The sequence below is a fragment of the Phyllobates terribilis genome, unplaced genomic scaffold (genome assembly GCF_046119375.1).
Source record: "Phyllobates terribilis strain yellow unplaced genomic scaffold, ASM4611937v1 Scaffold_5__5_contigs__length_657084704, whole genome shotgun sequence".
Classification (NCBI taxonomy): domain Eukaryota; kingdom Metazoa; phylum Chordata; class Amphibia; order Anura; family Dendrobatidae; genus Phyllobates; species Phyllobates terribilis.
The window spans coordinates 420,693,368-420,718,887 of NW_027362765.1; the positions used below are offsets into that span (position 1 = coordinate 420,693,368).

The window sequence follows — 25,520 nt, forward strand, 5'->3', positions numbered from 1 at the left end:
TAGGGTGTTTTGGGCGAACGCTTATTACTGTTTATTAATGTAAAGGTGCTCTTAAAGTAATTGTCCACTTGAAAATTTTTTTTTTACTAACATACTTTAATTGTTCAAGGTGTCTAGATCTTCAGCCTTGGTCTTGGTTTCAGTAGCTGCCTGTGTTGACACAGCAAAACACTTAGTGTATCGACACTGCATCAGAGCGGTGTGTGAAGGGGCTGGGTGACTGCTAATTTCAATTGCTAATCAGCCTCAATTTCAGCCAATCACCATTTTATTCCACATTACACATATATTCAGATCTGAAAACCTCCACAAACACTTATGTGAAAATATTAGCAGCCCTTTGTACTCTATGGTAGCCAAGTTTTGGTGGATTTTAAGTTAAGCTTGGGATCAGTGTCCTATTGGAAGGTCTAATAATGCTCATTCTTCAGTTTCCTCATGGAAAGCAAGTAATTTTTCCTGGGATTTCTTGATACTTGATTGAATTCATCTTGGCCTCCACACATTGCAGGTTTCCAGTATTAGAGGAAGCCAAGGAGCCACAGAGCATCACAGAGCCACCAGCATGCTTTAGTGTAGGTATCACCGAGCCCCCGCCGTGCTTCACTGTAGGCATCACCAAGCCACTGGCATGTTTCACTGTAGGCACCACTGAGTTACCGCCATGCTTAACTGTAGGCATCATCGAGCCACCGCCATGCTTCTCTGTAGCTTATGCTTCATTCTTTCGCCTCCAAAGATAAATCTATAAACCTGAAAAGTTTGTTTGTTTCATCACTCCACAAAACAGAATCCCAAAACTTCTTTGGCTTATTTATGGTTTCGAGCATATTTTGTGCTTTCAGGTTAGTAAAAGTGTATGTCTTGGAGTTTGGGCATGGAGACCCTTCAGGGTTTAGTATGCACCTTACTTTGCAAACTGAAACCTCAGTGCCTGCTGTCATCAAATCCTGCTGTAGGTGTACTGCAGTCACTTGAGGGTTTTTGACTATCTGCCTCCTCAGGAATCTGGTGGCAGGCTGCGATAGTTTTCTCTTTCTGCCACATCCAGGCAGTGGCCTTTGGACTATGCTTTCAACTGGATCTCTTCGAACATTCAAGGCACTTTATATCCTTTTTTAACATCCTTTTCCTTCTTTGTGCAAGGTAATAATCTCTTCTATTTTTGGACCACTTTCTTGAGCACCCAAAAATATTAGTGAACTGGAGGCCACTGCCCATGAGGAACAGGAGGTCATAGTCCTCAGGAGCGCTGCCAAAAGCCGGTGTCAGGATATGCAGCAGGTTATAACAGCCTAAGGGACTGTACAAAGTACTAAAGACATAAGAATAAATCTGAGACTGAAGTAATCAGTAAAAGTGGCATTTTGTGTTGAAAATGGAGAAACCACTTATTATATTATTTGTGTTGAGCTATTTACACAGTTCTAGTTTCATTGGATTATTGAAAACTGCAGAACGTTTTTACATTTTGCTAATAAACCTGATCTGCAAAGGGGGTTAATAATTTTGATTGCAACTGTATGAGTTTGCCTTTAATTTGGTAGATTTGCCATTTAGGAGCCTAGAAAGGCTGGGTTACAACCCCTATGGCTCCAACACCTTTCCTAGAACAGGTAATTGATTATTCATCATTGTTTTCAGTCATTTACTGACTATAAGTTTACTTTAAAAAAAAATAAAAAAATAATATTTTACTGGAATTATATTTAAATGCATGTGTCGTACAGATAAATCTGATGATCACAGTTCTGCTTCTTATTTAACAGGAAAAGGTATTGATACTGTGCATAAAAAAATGTACTATACCTTTAATGGAATGGGAGTAGTTAATAGATTCAGTAATGAATTCCAGTAAATTCTGTGATGCTCAATCCTGTAAATTCTGTGATCCATGGTTCAGATTGTGTGCCCCTGAGGTTAAAGAACTTCTACAACAAATGAATTCAATCTTTTTTAATATATTAGGATTTTCATTAAAATGTGAAGTTGATGGTTGTTTCTATATCTGAAAAAGCACAAGAAAATAAAAAAAGATAAAAATAAAATAAATAAAAAAAAGCTTTAAAAATGCCAAAGAATTCTGAAACGATTTAATCTTATTTCATTGTCACCATTTTATAATTTTATATGTTTGATACTTTCTTTTTTATATTTTTAAATATTTTCTATTTCTAGAACTTTTGTGTTGTTTCATATAGTTGAAAACAACTATAAGGGCAGGTGCAGACGGCCGTATATTCTCTCATCTGAAAGAATCGGGACGATTATGCAAATGACACTCTGATCAAACTCTGACCAGTGTCAGCATAGTGTGATCTGATTCTCTCGGATGAGGAGAAGATGGAAGAAAAAATATCTCCATCTTCTCCATTCTGTGAGGCCAGGGAAATCAAACTGCACTCAGATGTCTTCCGAGTGCTGCCTGATGGTTTCAATGCACTTATTGACTCGGATTAATCGAATCCACCTCTGGCATGCCTTGATGTGTTCCTCGGTTTGGCTCTGTCCAAGGAAAAACAATTAGACATGTCCACAGCCCAGTAGACTAACATTAATCCAAGTGTGATCCAGACTGAAAATACGCTTGCCTGCACCTTCCCTAACACTGACGCTGTGCCTCTTGTTAGGAAACTATGCTACCATTTCTAGGAGACAAACGTTCTATCAGAAAAGTTGATTCCAATCGTTACCATGTCAACATTATCCTTTATTGACATGTTTTACGACCAAAGTGAATAAATAAAATTAATGTGAACATTTTTGTTTTTCACAGAAATCTTACTTTACTGCAGCCCTTAAGAAGCAGATTGAATAAAAAAATATTATATATATTTTAGTGATGACCACAGTGGGGTTGTTTATTTTTCAATGCCTTGAGTTCTGTTAAAAAGATTTTCCAGAACTTTTGTAAAACTTGCCAGGATCAAAAGATCGTTATGAAAAAAAGAAAAAGAAATGTTCTAGTTACCGCTCATAACGCTGCAGCTCCAGTGCCACTGCAGTCTGAATTTTATTAATTTTTATCTACTTATATAGTGATATTATATTCTCAGTTCTCTATAGACATTATCATCACTGTCCCCTTTGGGGGCTCACAATATAAATTCCCTATCAGTTTGTCTTTGGAGTGTTAGAGGAAACGCAAACATGGGGAGAACATACAAACTCCTTGCATATGTCATCTTTAAAAGGATTTAAACCCAGGACCCCAGAGCTGCAAAGCAACAGTGCCACTGAGCGACCGTGATGCTGGGATCTGCTGGAGGGAAACTATTAATTGATAGTTTGTTAATACTTTATTGATCTCTCTAGTTTGCGTCAGTTCTTTTTTTTGTAATCCTCCTTGTCCTGATGATGAAAATCAGTAAAATAGTTTATTCTTCCACAATGTCTGAAAGCTGAATAATTCTGCTGAAAGCTGAAATCTGCAACAGTCCCATCCATTTGGTCAGCTCACTGCTGAAACAATTGATTGGCCTCAAGGTCCAGAGAGTGGACGGCTTCACTTTTGGTCTCAGCGCAGCCCGCTGTAGTGGCGGTGCTGGAGAGGCAAAGGTTTAGAGCAGTAAGTAGTATTTTTGTTTTCGATAATGATGATCCTTTGTCCTGGAGAGTTTGGAAAACGTATAGAAAACACCAATGGGTTAAGGATTTGTGGCTTCATTCTGCAAATTCATACCCCTGCCCCGATATAGACACCAGTTGTTGACCACTTGTCTCCAGTGAACTCCACCGCTCTTTGACCCAGTAGATTGTCAACGAAAGGAATAATTGCTTTCCAGAATATTGCCTATTGGTGGGTCAATTGTAAATTCCTGTTAATTGAGTAGGACTTTGATTCAGTTTTTTCAGCTTTTTTCTTTTAGGGAGAAGAGGCACTGACTGTCCTTGTTTTAGGGGATAAGCGGGATACAGTTGAAAGCAGAAGTTTACATACACTATATAAAAAGACACATATGCATGTTTTTCTCAATATCTCACATGAAATCAGAATAAACCTTTCCTGTTTTAGGTCAATTAGGATTACCATAATTTTTAATATTTGCCAAATGCCAGAATAATGAGAGAGAGATAATATTTTAAGGTATTTTGATTACTTACTGCAAAGTCAAAAGTTTACATACATTTCATTAGTATTTGGTACCACTGCCCATAAACTGAATGACTTGGGTCAAACGTTTGGGTTATCCTTCTACAAGCTTCTCACAATAGTTGGTTGGAATTTGGGCCCATTCCTCCTGACAAAACTGGTGTAACTGATCCAGGTTTGTAGGTCACCTTGCTCGCACCTGCCTTTTCAGCTTTGCCCAAAAAATTTTCAGTAGGATTGAGATCAGGGCTTTGTGATGGCCACTCCAAAACATTGACTTTGTTATTTTTAAGCCACTTTGTTACCATTTTGGCAGTATGCTTCGGGTCATTGTCCATTTGGAAGACCCATTTCCGCCCAAGCTTTAACTTCCTGGCTGATGTCTTGAGATATTGCTTCAGTATTGCCACATAATCTTCTTTCTCATGATGCCATCTATTTTATGAAGTGCACCAGCCCCTCCTGCAGCAAAAAAACCCTACAGTATGATGCTGACACCCCCGTGTTTCACAGTTGGGATGGTGATCTTAGGCTTCCAAGCTTCTCCCTTTTTCCTCCAAACGTAACGATGGTCATTATGCCCAAAAAGTAAAATTTTTGTTTCATCAGACCACAGGACATGTCTTCAAAAATTAAGGTATTTGTTCCTGTGTGCATTTGCAAACATTAATCTGGCTTTTTATGTTTCTTTTGGAGTAATAGCTTCTTCCTGGCACAGTGGCCTGTCAGCCCATGTTGATACAGTACTTGTTTTACTGTGGTTTTTGACACAATCTTACCAGCTTCCGTCATCATCTTCAAAAGGTCTTATGCTTTTGTCCTTGGGTTGATATGCACTTGTCGGACCAAAGCATGTTCATCTCTGGGACACAGAACCCGTCTGCTTCCTGAGTGGTATGATGGCTGGACATTCCCATCTTGTTTGTACCAGGTATCCAGGTATCTTGAAATTGTACCCAAGGATGAGCCAAATTTGTGCAAATCCACAATTCTCTTCCTGATATCTTGGCTGATTTCTTTAGACTTTCCCATGATGCTACACAAAGAAGCAGTGTGTTTCAGGTGTGCATTAAAATACGTCCACAAGTGTGTCTCTAATTAACTCAGATGTTGACAAAAAAAGAAGCCTCCAAACACATGACATCATCATATGGGCAGTCCAGAATTGTTTAAAGGCATAGTAATCTTAGCGTATGTAAACTTTTGACTTTGCAGTAAGTAATACAAATGCCTTTAAGCATTCTCTCTCTCTTACTATTCTGGCATTTGGCAAATATTAAAAATTATGGTAATCCTAATTGACCTAAAACGTTAAAGGTTTATCCTGATGTCATGTCAGATATTGAAAAAAAACATGCATATGTGTCTTTTTATATAGTGTATGTAAACTTCTGGTTTCAACTGTATGTACTACTGGCAGTATTCCATAACAAAAATTTGTAAATTAGCTGTCTCCCAGGAGGAAAGAAAATTATTTTTCTAGCACCCTCATTGGTGTTACTAAGTACAGTACAGACCAAAAGTTTGGACACACCTTCTCATTTAAAGATTTTTCTGTATTTTCATGACTATGAAAATTGTACATTCACACTGAAGGCATCAAAACTATGAATTAACACATGTGGAATTATATACTTAACAAAAAAGTGTGAAACAACTGAAAATATGTCTTATATTCTAGGTTCTTCAAAGTAGCCACCTTTTGCTTTGATGACTGCTTTGCACACTCTTGGCATTCTCTTAATGAGCTTCAAGAGGTAGTCACTGGAAATGGTTTTTCCATCAATCTTGAAGGAGTTCCCAGAGATGCTTAGCACTTGTTGGCCCTTTTGCCTTCACTCTGCGGTTCAGCTCACCCCAAACCATCTCGATTGGGTTCAGGTCTGGTGACTGTGGAGGCCAGGTCATCTGGCGTAGCACCCCATCACTCTCCTTCTTGGTCAAATAGCCCTTACACAGCCTGGAGGTGTGTTTGGGGTCATTGTCCTGTTGAAAAATAAATGATGGTCCAACTAAACGCAAACTGGATGGAATAGCATGCCGCTGCAAGATGCTGTGGTAGCCATGCTGGTTCAGTATGCCTTCAATTTTGAATAAATCCCCAACAGTGTCACCAGCAAAGCACCCCCACACCATCACACCTCCTCCTCCATGCTTCACGGTGGGAACCAGGCATGTAGAGTCCATCCGTTCACCTTTTCTGCGTCGCACAAAGACACGGTGGTTGGAACCAAAGATCTCAAATTTGGACTCATCAGACCAAAGCACAGATTTCCACTGGTCTAATGTCCATTCCTTGTGTTCTTTAGCCCAAACAAGTCTCTTCTGCTTGTTGCCTGTCCTTAGCGGTGGTTTCCTAGCAGCTATTTTACCATGAAGGCCTGCTGCACAAAGTCTCCTCTTAACAGTTGTTGAAGAGATGTGTCTGCTGCTAGAACTCTGTGTGGCATTGACCTAGTCTCTAATCTGAGCTGCTGTTAACATGCGATTTCTGAGGCTGGTGACTCAGATAAACTTATCCTCAGAAGCAGAGGTGACTCTTGGTCTTCCTTTCCTGGGGCGGTCCTCATGTGAGCCCGTTTCTTTGTAGCGCTTGATGGTATTTGCAACTGCACTTGGGGACACTTTCAAAGTTTTCCCAATTTTTCGCAATGACTGAATTTCATTTCTTAAAGTAATGATGGCCACTCGTTTTTCTTTACTTAGCTGCTTTTTTCTTGCCATAATACAAATTCTAACAGTCTATTCAGTAGGACTATCAGCTGTGTATCCACCAGAAGTCTGCACAACACAACTGATGGTCCCAACCCCATTTATAAGGCAAGAAATCCCACTTATTAAACCTGACAGGGCACACCTGTGAAGTGAAAACCATTTCCGGTGACTACGTCTTGAAGCTCATTAAGAGAATGCCAAGAGTGTGCAAAGCAGTCATCAAAGCAAAAGGTGGCTACTTTGAAGAACCTAGAATATAAGACATATTTTCAGTTGTTTCACACTTTTTTGTTAAGTATATAATTCCACATGTGTTAATTCATAGTTTTGATGCCTTCAGTGTGAATGTACAATTTTCATAGTCATGAAAGTACAGAAAAATCTTTAAATGAGAAGGTGGATCCAAACTTTTGGTCTGTACTGTATCTAACTCCAATGTTGCTTTCTTACCTTTTGAAAGAGGGCTGATTTACACCTTACAGTAAAATGATAATGGCGATAAATCTGTTGTAGTGTAGGATTATAATGTCTGGCACATTTGCATGGTCCTTGCAATAACATTATTTACCCTGTGGGCACTCTCTATGTTCTTATTTTCTGGGCTCTAATGTACAGGCAAAATTTTGTTTACTTGTCTCAAAAGGCTATTTTGTGCCGATTACCACGCTGGCACAATTGTACAGACATTACGATGTGATATACATGGAGGGTGGCATCACTACTTGGGTATCACATGTGTTACGGGGATACCACAAAAGAGAAGGACCAGAAGATTGCGGCGTCTGGTTACACGAACTCCTGCCCTTATTAGAACTGCTTCACCATCCTATTAAACAGTGCAGATTTTCCACCTATTAATCTATGTATGTATGTCCTACCCAGAATAGAAATCTACTATCCTCAAGCACATTTAGGGTATCGGAATCCAAGAACCCCTAACCGTCAGCAAGAAGAGGATATAGATAAACGCTTTAAGACCCCTCTCCAGGGTCCAATTGTAAACACTATACACATAGTAAACAGATCCTATATCCGGGCTCACCTGTAACATACCTGGCGGCGTCCTTGCATAGTGGTCCATCTTCCACTGTGCAAGAGCGCGTACTTGATCTCCAGTCCAGGGTGTCTCTCTGGCTTCCCTCCATGCTGTCTGTTTGTGTCTGTTTCTGCTGCTTAAGGGCGGCGCCCGATCACTTCCTGCTTTTTGTACCTGCTGCAGGCACACCCCTTGTGCGTCCTCAGCCTATTGCTGTCTATCACCTGGTATTTAAATCAGCTGCCCCAATTAACTGATGCCTGAGCATCTTGCCCTGTCAGTTGGCTTTTGTCTCTGACATGCCAGGTCCTGTCTATGTTACCTGTCTTGCAGTATCTGTTCCCATGTCTGTACTGTGTCCTATCTGTGTACCTTAACCTGCAGTCTGTACTCGTTCCTTGCCTGTTCGTTCCGCCCTCCTGGAGGCTGTATTTCCAGGCCAGTCTGAACACGCTCCTTGCCTGTTCGTCCTGCCTCTCTGGGGGCCGTATTCCCAGACCCGCTCCTGTATCCCGCTGCAGTGTCGGTCTCCTCCGTACACTCAGTTCCAGTCTGAACTCTCTCCTATCTTTTACCTGTTTTTTCTCTATGTCCGTTCCATTCCTTTTTCTGCAGAGTCTGAACTCGTACCTAACTCCTGCTCGTTGTCACTGTACTTCCGTTTGTGAGTTTGTGGTCCACTCGCTACTTCCCTGCAAGTACCCTGTGGGTATCTGGTTCTGCCTTTCCCTTCTAGTCTGTTCCGTGTGAACAGAGCCCTGTTCCTCGCGTCTGCGGTTTTCGCTTTGCTCTGCTCTGTCCGCCGCGTCTGCGGTTTTCGCTTTGCTCAGCTCTGTCCGCCGCGTCTGCGGTTTTCGCTTTGCTCTGCTCTGTCTGCCCCATCTGCGGCTTTCGCTTTGCTCTGCTCTGTCCGCCCCGTCTGCGGTTTTCGCTTTGCTCTGCTATGTCCGCCGCGTCTGCGGTTTTCGCTTTGCTCTGCTCTGTCCGCCGCATCTGCGGTTTTCGCTTTGCTCTGCTCTGTCCGCCGCGTCTGGGGTTTTCGCTTTGCTCTGCTCTGTCCGCCCCGTCTGCGGTTTTCGCTTTGCTCTGCTCTGTCCGCCGCGTCTGCGGTTTTCGCTTTGCTCTGCTCTGTCCGCCTCGTCTGCGGTTTTCGCTTTGCTCTGCTCTGTCCGCCCCGTCTGCGGTTTTCGCTTTGCTCAGCTCTGTCCGCCGCGTCTGCGGTTTTCGCTTTGCTCTGCTCTGTCTGCCCCGTCTGCGGTTTTCGCTTTGCTCTGCTCTGTCCGCCGCGTCTGCGGTTTTTGCTTTGCTCAGCTCTGTCCGCCGCGTCTGCGGTTTTTGCTTTGCACAGCTCTGTCCGCCGCGTCTGCGGTTTTCGCTTTGCTCAGCTCTGTCCGCCGCGTCTGCGGTTTTCGCTTTGCTCAGCTCTGTCCGCCGCATCTGCGGTTTTCGCTTTGCTCAGCTCTGTCCGCCGCGTCTGCGGTTTTCGCTTTGCTCAGCTCTGTCCACCGCGTCTGCGGTTTTCGCTTTGCTCAGCTCTGTCTACCGCGTCTGCGGTTTCGAATTTGTCTCCCAGTCTGTACTGGACCCTACCCAGCCTGTGCTCTAGTCTGCCTGTTCCTGTATTCCCCGGTGTGGGTCAACGGCCGTGTCCGGAGTCTGACCTGGAGTAGACCCTGGTTCCTCTGCTCGGTTCCTCCCTGGTGCACTGGCGTCGTATGCCGTCGTGCGACCTTGGTCGGATCGGGCAGATACTTAGTTACGCCCCTCCAGGCACTCTCCGGTTCATGGCACAGTGGAATCACTACATAAACACGCACACGCCAGTCAGTCCGGGCGTGTGCATAACATCACCCAGACACTAATATAAACAGATTACATACATACATTAAAGTGCATTAGTGAAAAGACATGCATAGATCTCACTCATCTTCACCGTAGCGAACCCATAGAACGACAGGGGGTCCCTTTCATGTTGTTCAAAGATCGAGACATCTACCCTGTCGTGCCCCTTGCACTGACCCCCGCCCTAATAAGGGCAGTACCCAAGTGTGGTTCTCAGAGTAGAATCCCTCCCGACGCGTTTCTTTCTCCAAAAGGAGAATTCATCAGGGGAGTGTATTTGGAAAAAATTGGGGATAATAGGGCACAAGCAGTATGAGGCCCAAATTGCTCCAAAGTTAAAAAAGTGTCTCAGTGCTAATAAAGTGCCATGTGTCGTAACGTAAAAAGCTTAGATCCGTCACAGTGGTGGTGCTCTTCATGTTTAGAGATACAGAGTGCTGCATTCTCCTTGAAAAATAGGGGAGATAAGCGCATGTTTCTCCTTCCACCCTGAGGGCGTCCTGCCTCATTTCCATACTTCCATAGGTTAATATGTGGTTTGGTTATTTATTTTATTTGAATAATTAAAAGTTATATTTTAATGGACATCCTCCTGGTTATATATGGACATCATAGGTAGGGCGATCAACGGCAAAGTTTGCTGTGCCACATCAGCAACCATTCTGATTTATATACAACATGGCCAACTCACATTTCTATGAATTATTATGGGAAACGGCACATCTCATAAGTGATACATTGTCCTACATAGCAGCCCCTGGTTCCAACTACAGAACCTGTGATTATCTCACAAGACAAGGATACAGAAGACGATAGTAATAGATCATCCTTTGACCTTATCTTCTCAATACACTTTCTATGAGTGAGGCTCCCCGTCTCTCACAAGATATTTATGATCTATTTTCTTGCTTTCTAACAAGCATCTAGATCTTCAGTTATTACTTTAGCTCATATTTTAAGCACACAGGCCCAAGTGTATGTGAAGCCGGGAGGCAATCCCGTCACAATATGAGCAAAAAATGGAAAAAGCAAGCTGCCGTGATCTTGCATTTTGGAGCGATATTTATTGGTGCATTGCCAACTTTAAAGTGGATCTGTCACCAGATTTTACAAAACAAATTGCAGTGTTTCTTAAATAAAGCTCTTCGACCTGATGAAGCTGGTGTATTTTCTTAGAAAAACACATGTCAGAATAGCTGTATAATCCTTTCTGAAGGCATTGATTTCACACCTGATATTAAAATAAACATTTTATGAATTCAGCTTCACATCAGGAATAATACAGCCATTCTGACATGGATTTTCAAAGTAAGTACTCCAGCCTTATCAGGTCCAAGAGATGTAAGATGGCAGAAGTCATGTGATTTACCCATGTGACCACTTGGTTGGCTGTCCCAGGTTTCCTCCACTTCAGCGTTGTGTAACCCTACCAAAATACCAAGAAATATATAGGCAAAAAAAATTACAAAAAATATGAAAGTATACCAATATGAAAAAAAACAACACAATTATATCAATTGTATCATTAACTATGTTTATTTATAGCTGTAAAATAAAGTTAAAAACAACATATAACGGAGACATGTTAAAAATGGAAGTTGGCTAGAGGAACAAAAAGTCACCAAAAACACCATATTTTGAATAACAGAGGTAATGCAGAAATAAAAAGGCAATGGAAAATAAAAACCGATAAAATGACCATATCCGGAAAAGTGGTGCAAGGGGTCTGGGCAAGTGAGTCTAAAGAGGGGCCCACACATTTTGTCAGATGCCAGTATAGTGAGAATTGGTCCAATAAGGTTCTCCTAAATGACTGAAATGATAAATAACATTTATATCAACCCTCTCTTCTTTCTTCTAATAAAACCAAAAATTGTCTCCCACTAACGGTACCCACTAAGGGCTCGCGCACATAACTGTATTTTTGGTCCGAGTGTGAGCCAACAAAACATCAGATCGGACTCGGACCAATCGTACTATATGGGGCCGTGCACACGTCAGATTTTTTCCTTGGATCACACCAGCCCAAGGAAAAAAATCACTGCATGCCCGAGTTGGATCTGATATTTGGATTGCACTTGGCTATGCAAGTCAATGCGTCCATGGAAATCATCGGACTGCACTCGGATGACATCTGAGTGCTGTCCAGTTTCCATGAACTGACAAAATGGAGAAGATGGAGACATTTTTTCCGAGAGAATTGGATCACACTATCATCACACTCTAATTCTGATCAAAGTTTGATCAGAGTGTGATTTGCATAATTGACCCGATTCTCTCAGATGAGAGACACTGGTGTGACCCAAGCCTAATGGAAGATCATTGAAATAGCTCAAGCAGCCCCGCCTTTTTGACTTTATGGAACCTTGATCTTTGAATTATGGTCTTTCTACCAACTACAGGATACATTTCAGAAGTCGTATTCAACATTTTGTATGAATGTTAAAGGGAATCTGCTAGCAGGCGTTTGATATGTAATCTAAGAGAAGCATGATGTAGGGGCTGAGACCCTGATTCCAGCGATGTGTCACTTACTGGGCTGTGTGTTTTTTTTTCCATAAAATCAGTGTTTTCTGAGAAGGAGATTATTACTTCAGGACTAGGTGTCTTGTGCCTCGCGGTCAACTGCTGTATGTAACCCTGCACCTACCACTGAATGACAACTTTCTGTGTACACTGTATATTGACAGAAAGCGGCCAATCAATTTTAAGTGTGGGATTATTGAAGAGGTGTGGACTGGACTGCCGTGTTCCTACCCCCGAAGACACCAATCCTGTTGTAATGTGTATTATGTCATGTCATGTTTGCCAATGTATTGTGATATGGTAATGTATAGTGTTGGTAATGTACAATATAGGATAAGATATAGATCAGGGCTTAGGACACAAGGTAGGATAAGTTAGTGACTGTAGTTAGATATCGACATTAGGGAAAGGATAGAGTTAATGTTTGAGTCTAGCCCATAGTGGGAGGGGCATAGTGTTAGGGCAAGTGACTGCTTCCTGTAGTTAGGCAGATAGGGACAAGTTCAAGTTGAAGTAGTGTCTGTGAGCAGTGTTGCCATTTTGGATGAACTACTAAGAAAAGGAGACTAAGGGACAAGGGAGTAGCGTGAACTTGAATTAACTGAAGACAAGACAGAGTGGCCTTCCAACTTAAAGGGTTCCTTGGATAGGACAATGTGTCATGAGAAACCCTGAGCTTGATAAACAGGACTGAGTTCGTGGGACTATTGGGGGTCTCAAGCGGTTGATCCAGGGCGCCAGTAGTGGAAGAAATAGGATGCAGAACCACTGAGCGAGTAGAGAGACTTGCTGATCAGGACTGTGGCAACAAGCTGGGCTGTGATGAAGTAGGGCGAAACAGGGTTGTTCATCGGCCACGGAGTAGACTGTAGTCGAAGGAAACTGTGTGAAAATGCTTTCAACTGTGAAGGAAAAGTCCATAAGACTTTGTACCCGCTATACCTTGTACATAATCCTTACCAAGTTACCATTCAGTAAAGACAGTGTCTTAGAACAGGAGTCTCCTTTTTTAAAATCTGAAACCTACAGTCCTGGCCGGCCAGCACCATCGGCTACAGGCGGCCTGCCCGGGCGCAAGGCCCTCACAGCACTAACACCAACACCCAGCCATGACTCACTGTTTCATGAAGGGCGCCGGGGTGTGACAGGAGAAGACAAGTGCCTCACCCGCGGCCACTGCCCCAAAATGACAGTATGCAAACCAGGAAGTGGCACATCGCCCGAATCAGGGTCTCTGCCCCTACATCATGCTGCTTTCAGATTACACAGCAAAGACTTGCTGACAAATTCCCTTTCAAAGTGTCCAGTTGTCTGAAAATTACACTCTTTTGCCATCATTATCTGAATACAAATCTGGATAAAGTACTACTTGCATTAAATGCTTGATTAGCAAATCCTACATATTAAACGGCTCAGCTAACAGAAGTAATTGCAATAACTCATGGGATATTTTTTAGTACATGCCCCACTGTGCTCCATACTGCAATAATGAACTATGAATAAAGTGGTTATAAAAAAGTGGGGATATGTTCTTGTTTTGCTATCAGATTGCAATGACTTTTTTCTATGACTTTCTCAGAATTTAATAACTGAATTTTGCTTAATAGACCCAGTAATGATTTTTAATGAAAAACATTGTGGAAAAAATGTTCGGCCCTGGGGGTTAGGTGGGTGAGGACTGAGGAGTCAAGCAGTGATCATATCAGTAGAGGTATAGCAAAGACAGGAGGCAAGACCAGGGTACTGTATAATATGGAGGCATACACACGTGGTCAAAATTGTTGGTACCCCTCGTTTAATAAAAGAAATACCCACAATGGTCACAGAAATAACCTGAATCTGACAAAAGTAATAATAAATTTAAAATCTATGAAAATGAACAAATGAAAGTCAGACATTGCTTTTCTGCTGCCACAGAATTGAAAAAAAAATTAAACTCATGAAATCGGCCTGGACAGAAATGATGGTTCTTCTTAACTTAATATTTTGTTGAACAACCTTTTGAGGCAGTCACTGCAATCAAACGATTCCTGTAACTGTCAATGAGACTTCCGCACCTCTCGACAGGTATTTTGGCCCACTCCTCATGAGCAAACTGCTCCTGTTGTCTCGTGTTTGAAGGTTGCCTTCTCCAGACGGCATGTTTCAGCTCTTTCCAAAGATGCTTAATAGGATTTAGGTCAGGACTCATAGAAGGCCACTTCAGAATAGTTCCTCTTAGCCATTCTTGGGTGTTTTTAGCTGTGTGTTTTGGGTCATTATCCTGTTGCAAGACCCATGACCTACGACTGAGACCAAGCTTTCTGACACTGGGCAGCACATTTCTCTTTAGAATCCCTTGATAATCTTGAGATTTCATTGTACCCTGCACAGATTCAAGACACCCTGTGCCAGAAGCAGCAAAGCAGCCCCAGAATATAACAGAGCCTCCACCATGTTTCACAGTAGGGACAGTGTTCTTTTCTTGATATGCTTCATTTTTCCATATGTGAACATAGAGCTGATGTGCCTTGCCAAAAACTTCCATTTTTGTCTCATCTGTCCATACGACATTCTCCCAGAAGCTTTGTGGCTTGTCAGCATGTAGTTTGACAAATTCCAGTCTGGCTTTTTTATGATTTTTTTTCAACAATGGTGTTCTCCTTGGTCGTTTCACATGAAGTCCACTTTGGACACACCATGTCACCAAACAGCACAGTGAGTATCTGTAGCCCTATACACAGGCCCACTGACTGATTACAAGATTGTAGACACCTGTTTTGCTAATTAGTCGACACAACTTGATTTAACATGTCCCTTTTGTCACATTATTTCAGGGGTATCATCATTTCTGTCCATGCCTATTTCATTATTTCATGAGTTTAATTTTTTTAAAAATTCTTTAGAAGCAGGGTTGAAAAGCAATGTCTGACTTACATTTGTTCATTTCCAAAGATTTTTAATTTATTATTATTTTTGTCAGATTCAAGTTATTTCTGTGACCATTGTGGGTTTTTCTTTCATTAAATGAGGGGTACCAACAATTTTGACCACATGTGTAAATAGATAAATAGGTCAATGGCCTTGATGGTTCTTTTCCTTTAGAAGGCATATCTCTTCCACAGTTTTCCATTCCAACATAATGATCCATATGGAGACTTTCCATTCTTGAGGTTCGTTGACTTTGGTTCACCCTGGAATACCTCTCTCACACTCTGACATATTCCAGATCTTCGAAATGGCATTATGCAAGGTGACCTCTCCGACTTGCTAGGCCACTTCTAAGGCCACGACCACACTATCAGTATTTGATCAGTATTTGGTCAGTATTATTTCTCAGGAGTGGGAGCCAGAGCCAGGAGTGGGTGATAAATGCAGAATTGGTGACCTGTTTCTATTACACCTTTTCTCTGATTGCTCCTCACCTTGTTTTAACTCCCACTCCTGAGAAAAAATACTGACCGAATACTGACCAAATAGTGATAGTGGGGCCATGGCCTAAGATGCATTTCTGGCCTCAGCATCAGATGAAAAGCCTTCCTCTCCAACAGGACCTTCCACAAGAAGGAAACGCTGTGAACCCACCTCGTCTAGAACATACTCTTCTGGGAAGGGATGGTGCATTTAACACCAATTAACCCTCTATCAGCTCAGGGGTCTCATCATCTGATGAGTCGGTCAACTTCAACTGGCATAGCAACTTAAAGGCACGGTCTTACTTGACAGGGACATGGCAAGAACATGGTGGCACTTTTTTTGCAGTGCAACAACCTCTGCCTTGTAGCATAACTTTGCTGGCTCTGACTCTCAGAAACTGTCATGTTCCAGATCTTTGAAATGGCATCAGGCAATGTTACTTCTCCCACCTGCTAGTCCACGTCTAAGATGCATTTCAGGCGTCAGCATCAGATGGGTAGACTTCCTCTCCAACAGGACCTTTCACGAGAAGACTATCGCAGTCAATCCATCTTGTCTTGAACATACTTCTCTGGGAAGGGATGGTGCATTTAGCACCAACTACATAGTTACATAGTTACATAGTTTATAAGGCCGAAAAAAGACAAGCGTCCATCCAGTTCAGCCTATTTCTTGTGCACTGCAGCTATTCCGCAGCGTTGTTCCAGGGGAAGGCAAAAAAAACCATGCAGTATAGGCCAATTTACATCATTGAGGAAAAATTCACTTCCCGACACCAATCTGGCAGTCAGATTAAATCCCTGGATTAATTAACTAAGCATAAGATGTAATTTTATTGTTCTCAAGAAAGGCGTCCAGGCCTCTCTTGAACTCATTAAGTGAGTTGGACATCACCACTTCCTCTCCCAGAGAGTTCCAGAGTCTCACGGCTCTGACCGTAAAGAATCCCCTTCTATACTGGTGCAGGAACCTCCTTTCCTCCAGACGCATAGTGTGCCCCCTCGTCTTTGTCACCATCCTTGGTATAAACAGGTCATGGGAGAGATCTCTGTACTGCCCCCTGATGTATTTATACATGTTTATGAGGTCTCCCCTAAGCCTTCTCTTTTCCAACGTAAATAGGCCTAATTTTGACAACCTCTCTGGGTATTCTAGTCCCTCCATTCCCTTTATTACCTTAGTCGCCCTCCTTTGTACCCTCTCTAGCTCCAATATGTCTTTCCTGAGCACCGGAGCCCAGAACTGTGCACAATATTCTAAGTGCGGCCTTACCAGCGCTTTATACAGAGGAAGAACAATGTTCTCATCATATGCCCCTATTCCTCTTCTGATGCATGCCATGACTCTATTTGCCTTCGCAGCTGCTGCCTGACACTGGGCACTCCAATTTAATTTGCTATTAACCAAGACGCCCAGGTCCTTCTCCATGTCAGATTTCCCCAACGGTTTCCCATTTAATATGTATGGGTGACTGCTGTTTTTCTTTCCCATGTGCATGACCTTACATTTATCGGCATTGAACCCCATTTGCCATTTTTTGGCCCAACTCCCCAATTTATCTAAATCCTCCTGTAGCTGTGCCCTATCCTCATCTGTATTAACTACTTTACTAAGTTTAGTATCATCTGCAAATATTGCTATTTTACTATGCAACCCTTCCACTAGATCATTAATAAATATATTAAATAATATAGGGCCCAAGACAGACCCTTGAGGCACCCCGCTAGTAACCCTGACACACCCTGAGCTTACTCCATTGATAACCACCCTCTGCTTTCTATCACTCAGCCAGCTATTTACCCACTTGCACACATTATCCCCCAGACCAAGCATTCTCATTTTATATACCAACCTTTTGTGTGGCACGGTATCAAACGCTTTGGAGAAGTCAAGGTATACAACATCCACTGACTCTCCCCGGTCCAGCTGTGAGCTCACCTCCTCGTAGAAGGCGATCAGGTTTGTTTGGCAGGAGCGATCTCTCATGAATCCATGTTGATATGGAGTTAGACAGTTCTTATCATTAAGATATTCTACAATAGCATCTCTAAGAAATCCTTCAAACAATTTACCCACAACAGACGTTAAGCTGACTGGCCTATAGTTCCCAGGGTCACTTTTAGACCCCTTTTTGAATATTGGTACCACATTTGCTTGGCGCCAGTCTAATGGGACAGTCCCTGTCCATAAAGAGTGCTTGAATATAAGATACAGCGGTCTGTCTATCACATTACTTAACTAACCCTCCATCAACACAGGGGTCTCATCATCTGATGAGTCAGTCAACTTCAACTGGCACAACAACTTAAAGGCACCGTCTTACCTGGCAGGAACATTGTGGCACTTATTTACAGTGCAACAACCTCTGACTTGTAGCTGCTGTCTCTTGCTCTCAGAAGCCACGTCACACCTTCAACTTTCATACAGTCTGTCATTGCTGGATCACAAGCTATTATTACAGGCTTGTGATACCCTGAAGTCTACCAAGTACAAAAGGTACCTTTGACCAATATGGGAATACCAATACTATTATAAAACCCATGAAAGCTAGGAGCCATGTTGGAGATCTTGCTTGAAGGCACACAAGATTCAAGTTACACCATTGGTTATAAGTCTCACCTTTACAATGCTGCCACCTTCAGCACTCTCATGGCTCTTCTACAGCAGTCTTCTACAGTCCCTGTGTCCCAGCAGGACTGTACAGCACAGATCCCACTACTCTGCAGCCCCTTTTACTATTGTTTCCCCACTTTGTCATCTGCAGGGAACGTAAACTGCACCCCCAGTATAGAGATGTGGTTGGCCATCTCATAAACTCATGCTTGACTTATGCTAACGGCACCAGGCCCAGATTTTCTTAGGGCTTGTTCACTTGGGTCAGATATGCTGTGGATTTTCTGGAATGTGCAATCCTATGAAAAGTTGTATAGGAAGTCATATTGTGTGTATGCACAGCATTTAATGTGTATGTGCCTATGGGTGTTTCTGCACATTCATTCACCATGTAGATAAGAGCTTAGTAAACAGATCTGGTAGTTATTATAACCTTCTACAAACACAGATCGTACATGACTAATGGAACATTTCTCATGGTTGTCAGAAGACGAGGAACATAATGTAAAGATAGATTACATTTCATACACATTTTAGAATTGCAGTTCGAATTAATGATGGTTAAGCAAGAAGGATAAGGCAAAGGCTAAAAAGGCAATTAGAATTTAGATAGATGAATGCCCAATTTCAGAGATCAAAGTAAGATTATTTCAGGTACTGCAGCTGCAAGTAGCATTGCTGGGGAAATATGATTAGTTTATACAGCAGATTGGGAGTGATCATAATTAATGAATTATGCTAGAAATGAATAAAAAGATGGTAAGATCGTCTTTATTATAGCTCATCTCTTTTCATTACTGAGGAGCGTCAGGTGGCGATGTGCCATACAATATAGGATTACTGGTAGAATAGTGATGAGGAGGTGGCAGAGCCTTGTAAGCATCAAAGGGGATCTCAGGTATCTGAAGGAAACAGCAGCTTTAAAACAAGAAAAAATCAGTACTCACCTCCTCTGTCCTAGCGGATACAGAGGAGTCTTGACAGTATGGTCACTGCTTGGGTGCAGCGGTCACGTATTGGACTAACGACTATCTCCCTCTTTTTAAAAAAAACAGAGATGAAATAGACAGGAGATAGATAGTCGAAAAATAGATACCTACATTACGAGGACAAAAATATTGGAACCCCTCCTTGTTATACCTACAGGAGCCTTTCTGTCCATTCTACATCCATAGGCATCGATATGGAGTTGGACCCTTTTGTAGCTATAACAGCCTCCACTCTTCTAGAAATTTCAGAGAAGCCGAGGCACCAAAACTGCAGTTCTTGCTAAACAACTTGAACATTATTTCATATTAGTTAAAACATGAAGACAAAGCAGGCAACGTTTCGGAAATAATTGGCCTTTTTCAAGCCTAAAATAATCAGGGCTGTGGAGTCAGTAAGCCAAACCTCCGAATCCGACTACTCAATTTCCATGACACCGACTCCAACTCTGACCCCGACTCAGACTCCCTCATACATGGCTCATGTTTAAGTGATAAATTTACTGTAGCACAGATTAATCTCAGCTAAATGTCTAAACCCTTAGATCAGGAATAGGACAAACATTAATAGGACATTTCATAACTTTCCCAAATTCTTATGAAAAAATATTCCCCACAAATTTCATTGAACTACTGTACCCAATTTATTAAATATTTTAGGAGTCGGAGTTGGTCCATTTTATTCCGACTCCGACTCCACCAAAATGGGCTCCGACTCCACGACTCCGACTCCACGGCCCTGAAAATAATACAGCTCTTGGACATGTATTTTTTTAGGCTTCAGAAAGGCCAATTATGGCCAAAACGTTGCCTGCCTTGTCTTTCTGTTTTAACTAATGTTGAATAAAGCTCAAGTTTTTTATCAAGAACCTGCGGTTTTGGTGCCTCGGCTTCTCTGAATTTTCTACGTTGTTTTTGGACCTGGTGGAAGGTCCTGCCAAGCTAAGCCCAAGTTTGGTTAATGGTGCACATGAATCTACTATTTGACCGAGCCTCCGCTTTTCTGGGAAGACTTTCTACAAGATTCTGGAGGTGTCTTTGGGAATCTTTGCTTTTTCGTCCAGAAGAGCATTTCTGAGGTTAGACACTGATACTGGAGGAGAAGACTAGGCTCACAAATTTCAGTTTTAGTTCCTCCTAAAAGTATCTGATGGGGTTGGGGTCCGGGCTCTGATCTTCCGCACCAAACTCCTCCAACCATGTCTTTATGGATCTTGCTTTGTGCACTGGGGCAGTCATACTGGAACAGAAAGAACTTTTATCAATGATTCCCACATAGTTGGATGCATATAATTGTCCGAAATGTCTTGTTATGCTGAAGCATCAAGATTTCCGTTCACTAGAACTTAAGCCAATTTCAGAAAACACAACCGCAACTGTCGCGCCCCCGGGGGCCTTACTGTTCAGGGACAGTATATATATATCACGGTGGCTGGCCCAGGGCAGACAGTGCACAAAAGGGGTAGCAATTACTAATAAAGTTCAGAGAAATTCGTAACGCCACCTGTGGTGTCTGGTGAAGGTCACCAGCGCTGCAGCAGTCCTCTGAGACAGGTGACAAGGCAGCTAAAGATGGTACAACTCCCCACAGGTGGAGCGGGCCACAAGGCAATGTAGATAGATAGATGGTGGAATGGTGTGCTGGGCGTTGTAGTGCGATGAGGATCAGTGATGCCGGTGAAGAAACAGACCGAGGCGGTTCGATGCAGTCGTCCAAGGTTTTACTTACAGTTCTTAGGCAAATCACAAATGCACTTTGCAGGTGAAGGCCTCCCTCGTCGCGGTGCGTTCACCGGGCAGGGGTTCAGTCCTTTCTCAGCAAATTTAGGAATGCCTGGCGGAACCCCACTTTCATATGTACCTATCTTGACCTTTTCCACACTCGGTCCTTCTCACCGTGGTCCTATGCTGCTCACTCTCAGTCCCGCTCGGGTATGCTGAAGTCCTTCCTGTACCTCAGATCCGGGACCAACCTGACCCCCTGGGGTTTTGAGTGTAGCAACCGATCCCTCCTGATCACCTGCAGGAGCGGGGCGTACGGGTGCCGTCCTGCACGCGTCGTACCCTCTGGGATCCTTAAGTAGAATGGAGCCTGCTCCCTGCTCCCCTCTGGGGCCTCGATCCTGGACCCTAACTTGTGGAGCAGAGCTCTGACTGAGCCTCTGCTCCCAGACTGTTCCTTTGCACAGCCCTAACTTGATCTGCCCACTGTACTGGACTGAACTGAACTACTCTGACCTAACATGGCTTCCTATTATATACTTACTGTATATGTGCTCCGTGTATCTGTTTCCTCCACCCACACCCACTATTGGTTCCCCCTACCTTTGGGTTCCCCCCTACTCCAGCCAGGGCTCAGCAGAAAACTACATTGCGTCTTGCCCCTCCGGCTGGTCTGGAGCAGTGTTGTATTGGATGTAGGTGGTTGGGGTTCCGTGCAGCACTCCCTCCTTACCTGAGAGAAGGGAGACACCACACCTCGGGGTGAGGTGCAGTATCTCTGTGGCGACTGAACCCTCAGGGGCGCCACACAACCTCCTCCACCAATTTTACAGTTAGGCAGGTAACGCTATCCTGGCATTTCCCAAACCCAAACTCATCCATCAGATGCCAGATAGAGAAGTGGGATTCATTACTGAATTATTCCAGTTAGGATATGCTTTACACCACTCCATCCGACACTTGGCATTGTGCTTGGTGATGTAAGGCTTGCATGGAAACCATGAATGCCATGAATTTCAAGGTGGGGGCACAATCTTGTGCTGATGGTAATGCCAGAGGTGGTTTGGATTGCAGTTATGGAATCAGCAGAGCATTGGTGACGTTCTGCCATCTGCTCCTCAGCACTCGGCCCCCCGCTCTGTAACATTACGTGGTCTCCACTTCGTTGCTGAGTTGCTGCTGTTCCTTCCACTTCTCAATAATATCACTCCTAGGTGATGGGGGAATATTTAGGAGAGGAGAAATGTCATGAACAGACTTGTTACAGCGGTGGCTCTATCAGAGAACCGAGCTGGTATCAGTGACATCTCCACCACCGGCCATTTTGTTACTCATTAGTAAGGGCAGATGACATGGCAAGAGGCCCGATTTTGAATAAAAAATGTGACATTGGGCCCAAATGAAAAACCTGAATTCAATTATTAAGACGTGTGTCCCAATACTGTTGACCATATATTATAGATAGATTTACGAAAAATAGATTCATATATATTGTGCCTAAATAAATATAGATTTTTTTTTTTACCAGATATATACAGAACTGCAGTAAAAATGTAAATGCTTTTAAGTGATGAAATAGAGAAATCACTGTGTAATATAAACCTTTTCTCTATTGCGCTTTGTATTCTAGATCTCGGAGTGACGCCAGCGACATAAACAATAGAAGTTTCTGTTCTGGTTGTCATGGTTACACTCGCAGACCTGCATTCCCCGTGTACTGTAATTGTCCTCATGGATATTATTTGATCAGAAAAAAAAGTCTAATAAAGTATATTTCTACATTGGCATGTTTTATTTTAATGTAGTGATGTAGAAATCACGCTTTGTGTATGTATGTGTACAAAGTTTGGGGGGGGGATTATACAGTATATACTATATATAGAGTCACTTTGGTTTATTATTGGTTTGTGGATATTTCTGATTTTCCGTTAGTTTTCTGCTTCGCTGACAGACCTGCTTTACCACTATGTATATACGTGGGCTAGAGGAGTAAATTAGCAGCACATTGCTGGAGAACTACAAAGAATCTCTTTCATAGGTGTTTCATTCCTGATTTCCGAGCTGTTTATTGCTTCGCCTTTTTTTCTTTTTCATGCTGCAGGCGGCAGCTTTTAATTAGCTGCATGAAAGTTACAGTCAGATTGAGAAAAAGAGGTAAAGGGGTTAATTCATCGGTGATTATAGATATAACAGAATACTGGCGGACACAGACGGAAAAGAGCCCCTGTGCAGGAACAAACCGTGAGCCCTTTGCAGCCCAAGAGTTCCGAAAAATGCAAAATTGCACCTGCTTTGGTGGTATAAATGGGCCTCCTTACCTCTTGGGCCCCTGTGCGGCCGCTCAGGTTGCACCAATGATATGTCCGCCCCTAAACAGACAGTTCTAGACCGTAGTAGCAACAAGAGGTTAAAGGGACCATCTCATCTTTTTTCTTCAGGAGCACACCGCTCCTCGGCCTCTTGGCTTCTTGCTTTGGTGATGGTCTCTAATTTGATTGACAGCATGGAAGAGCGCTCAGATTGGGTCAGCGATGTGAACATCTTGTTGTTCTGAACTGAGCGCTTCCCCAGGCTTTGCCTCTGCAGTATGCGAGAAGTGTAGGAGGACTGAGGCTTAGCAAAATCCGGAAATCTGGCTAGCTTCAAAGCTAGCTCTAAAGCACAGAGCCTGCAAGCATCCTGCTCTCCTTGCCTAGGTAACCGGCACTCTGAGACTGCAGCGGTGGCTAGCATCCTGAGTAATGGTATGATGGTATGTAAGGTATAGAATTAAAAAATGTTACCCAATAATTGAGAAGAGTCAACACTTTTAAAGGGAATTTGTCAGTAGGATCAACCCTCCTAAGCCGTCTATATGGCCATGTAGGTCATAGACTGTTGAATAAAATGATACCTTGATAACTTGAGGTCATTTTTCTTAATATGTAAATGAGCTGTTAAGATATATGTGCCGGACATAGATCTCCCTGAGAATCTGCCTCCAGAGCTTATTTTAAATAAAAGGAGCATTACCAGTGTGAGACATGTAATGACTGACAGTCTGCTCTCCTCAACTACATGTCTCACACTGGTAACACCCCTTTAATTTAAAATAAGCTCTGGAGGCAGATTCTCAGGCAGATCTATGTCAGGCTCATAGATCTTAACAGCTCCTTTACATATTAAGAAAAATGTGGATTTCTCTAATAAGATATCAAGGTATAATTTTGTTCAACTTTCTATGACCGACATGACCATATAGACAAGTTAGAATGCTTGGTCCTACTGGTTCCCTTTAATCTATAAGATTATTATACAGTCTAAGCCACTTTATTATGGACACCAGTACTCATGGTATATAACTGTGTTCTCTTCCAACAGGTTTTATCTTATAAGTGGTGGTGTCCCCTTTATCATTTGTGGAATAACTGCTGCAACCAACATCAAAAATTATGGAAACGAAGACAACGCACCATAGTAAGTAATCAGGCAATCTGGTATCTTGAAACCAGCTATGTTCTGTCTTCTGTTCTTTGTACATGGACGCATTTGACATATTTGTAGTTAACTTCAGTTAATACAATTGTACTTTCAGTCTGTAATCTTCATTTCTGCCTTTATTTTCAGACACTGCTGATATGCCATTTGCAGCCTGATTTAACTTTCAGATTTTTCTCTTATGACATTGCCTCTCTCAGTAAAACAGGCTGGATGTGATGTCTGTATGCATCCACTGTGCTGCTGTTTTCATTAGCTCATATATCAGTATAGCTTCTATCCTGCAGTTTACTCTTCATGTTCTTTTCTCCTTATCTATAACCTGTTTTCTCAGCCCTCCCTAAGACTGTAAAGACTTTCTACCCCTTCCACATTGTGGAAATCTATGTTTATGTTCATGGATGCCATAGACATGGAAAAAAAATATTTTTACATGTTAGTGGTTAACTTCAGTTAATACAATTTCACTATGTTTCAGTCTGCAATCTTCATTTCTGCCTTTATTTTCAGATACCTGTGATATGCCATTTGCAGCCTGATCTAACCTTCAGATTAATTTTACCTTACATTTGTCAAAATTAATCAGTCATGGATTAGGGCCAACTTTCATTCGCCTATGCCTTGACTGGCTCACTGTTCATTGTCCGTCTTCTACACCATTCTACTGCTGCTAATGCCGATGGACCACGCTCAGCTGGGCACCTACTCCCTGTTCCTGTCATCTTTACTATAGTACTGCTGCGCCAGAGCTGCCATGGCTCAAGAAACAGCTCTCAATATAGGGCTAATTTCTGAAAAGGCTTGTTGACAATGAGTCATTACTTCTTCACATTCAAAACAGTACTCCTCTTTTGTCTCCATTCAAAAAAAGAGATCATTTTTGGCAGGATTGATAAAAAGCTTTTGCAATTGCTTAATCATTTTGTGATTAGCAAACCAACTGCAGAGCCCAAAAATAGGAACATTTATCACTACTAATTTAGAAGCCATAAATTCTTTATGTACAAAACAGTGCAACTGTTTTGTCTCAAAAAAAGGGATAATTTTTGACAGCTTGATAAAAAGCCTTTTTTAATTGCCTAATCTTTTTGTGATTAGAAACCAGTTGGGGACC

At 42.4% G+C, this 25,520-nt stretch overlaps 1 protein-coding gene across 3 annotated transcripts in view; it reads left to right on the plus strand.

Annotated features, from left to right (window-relative positions):
• Positions 1-25,520, plus strand: part of ADGRA1 (adhesion G protein-coupled receptor A1) — a 1,149,356-nt gene that overhangs the window by 1,111,848 nt on the left and 11,988 nt on the right. For all 3 annotated transcript variants that reach the window (XM_073685204.1, XM_073685205.1, XM_073685206.1), the window contains one exon: positions 24,290-24,385. In XM_073685204.1, coding sequence (XP_073541305.1) covers positions 24,290-24,385 — 96 coding nt within the window. The remainder of the gene's footprint in view (positions 1-24,289; positions 24,386-25,520) is intronic.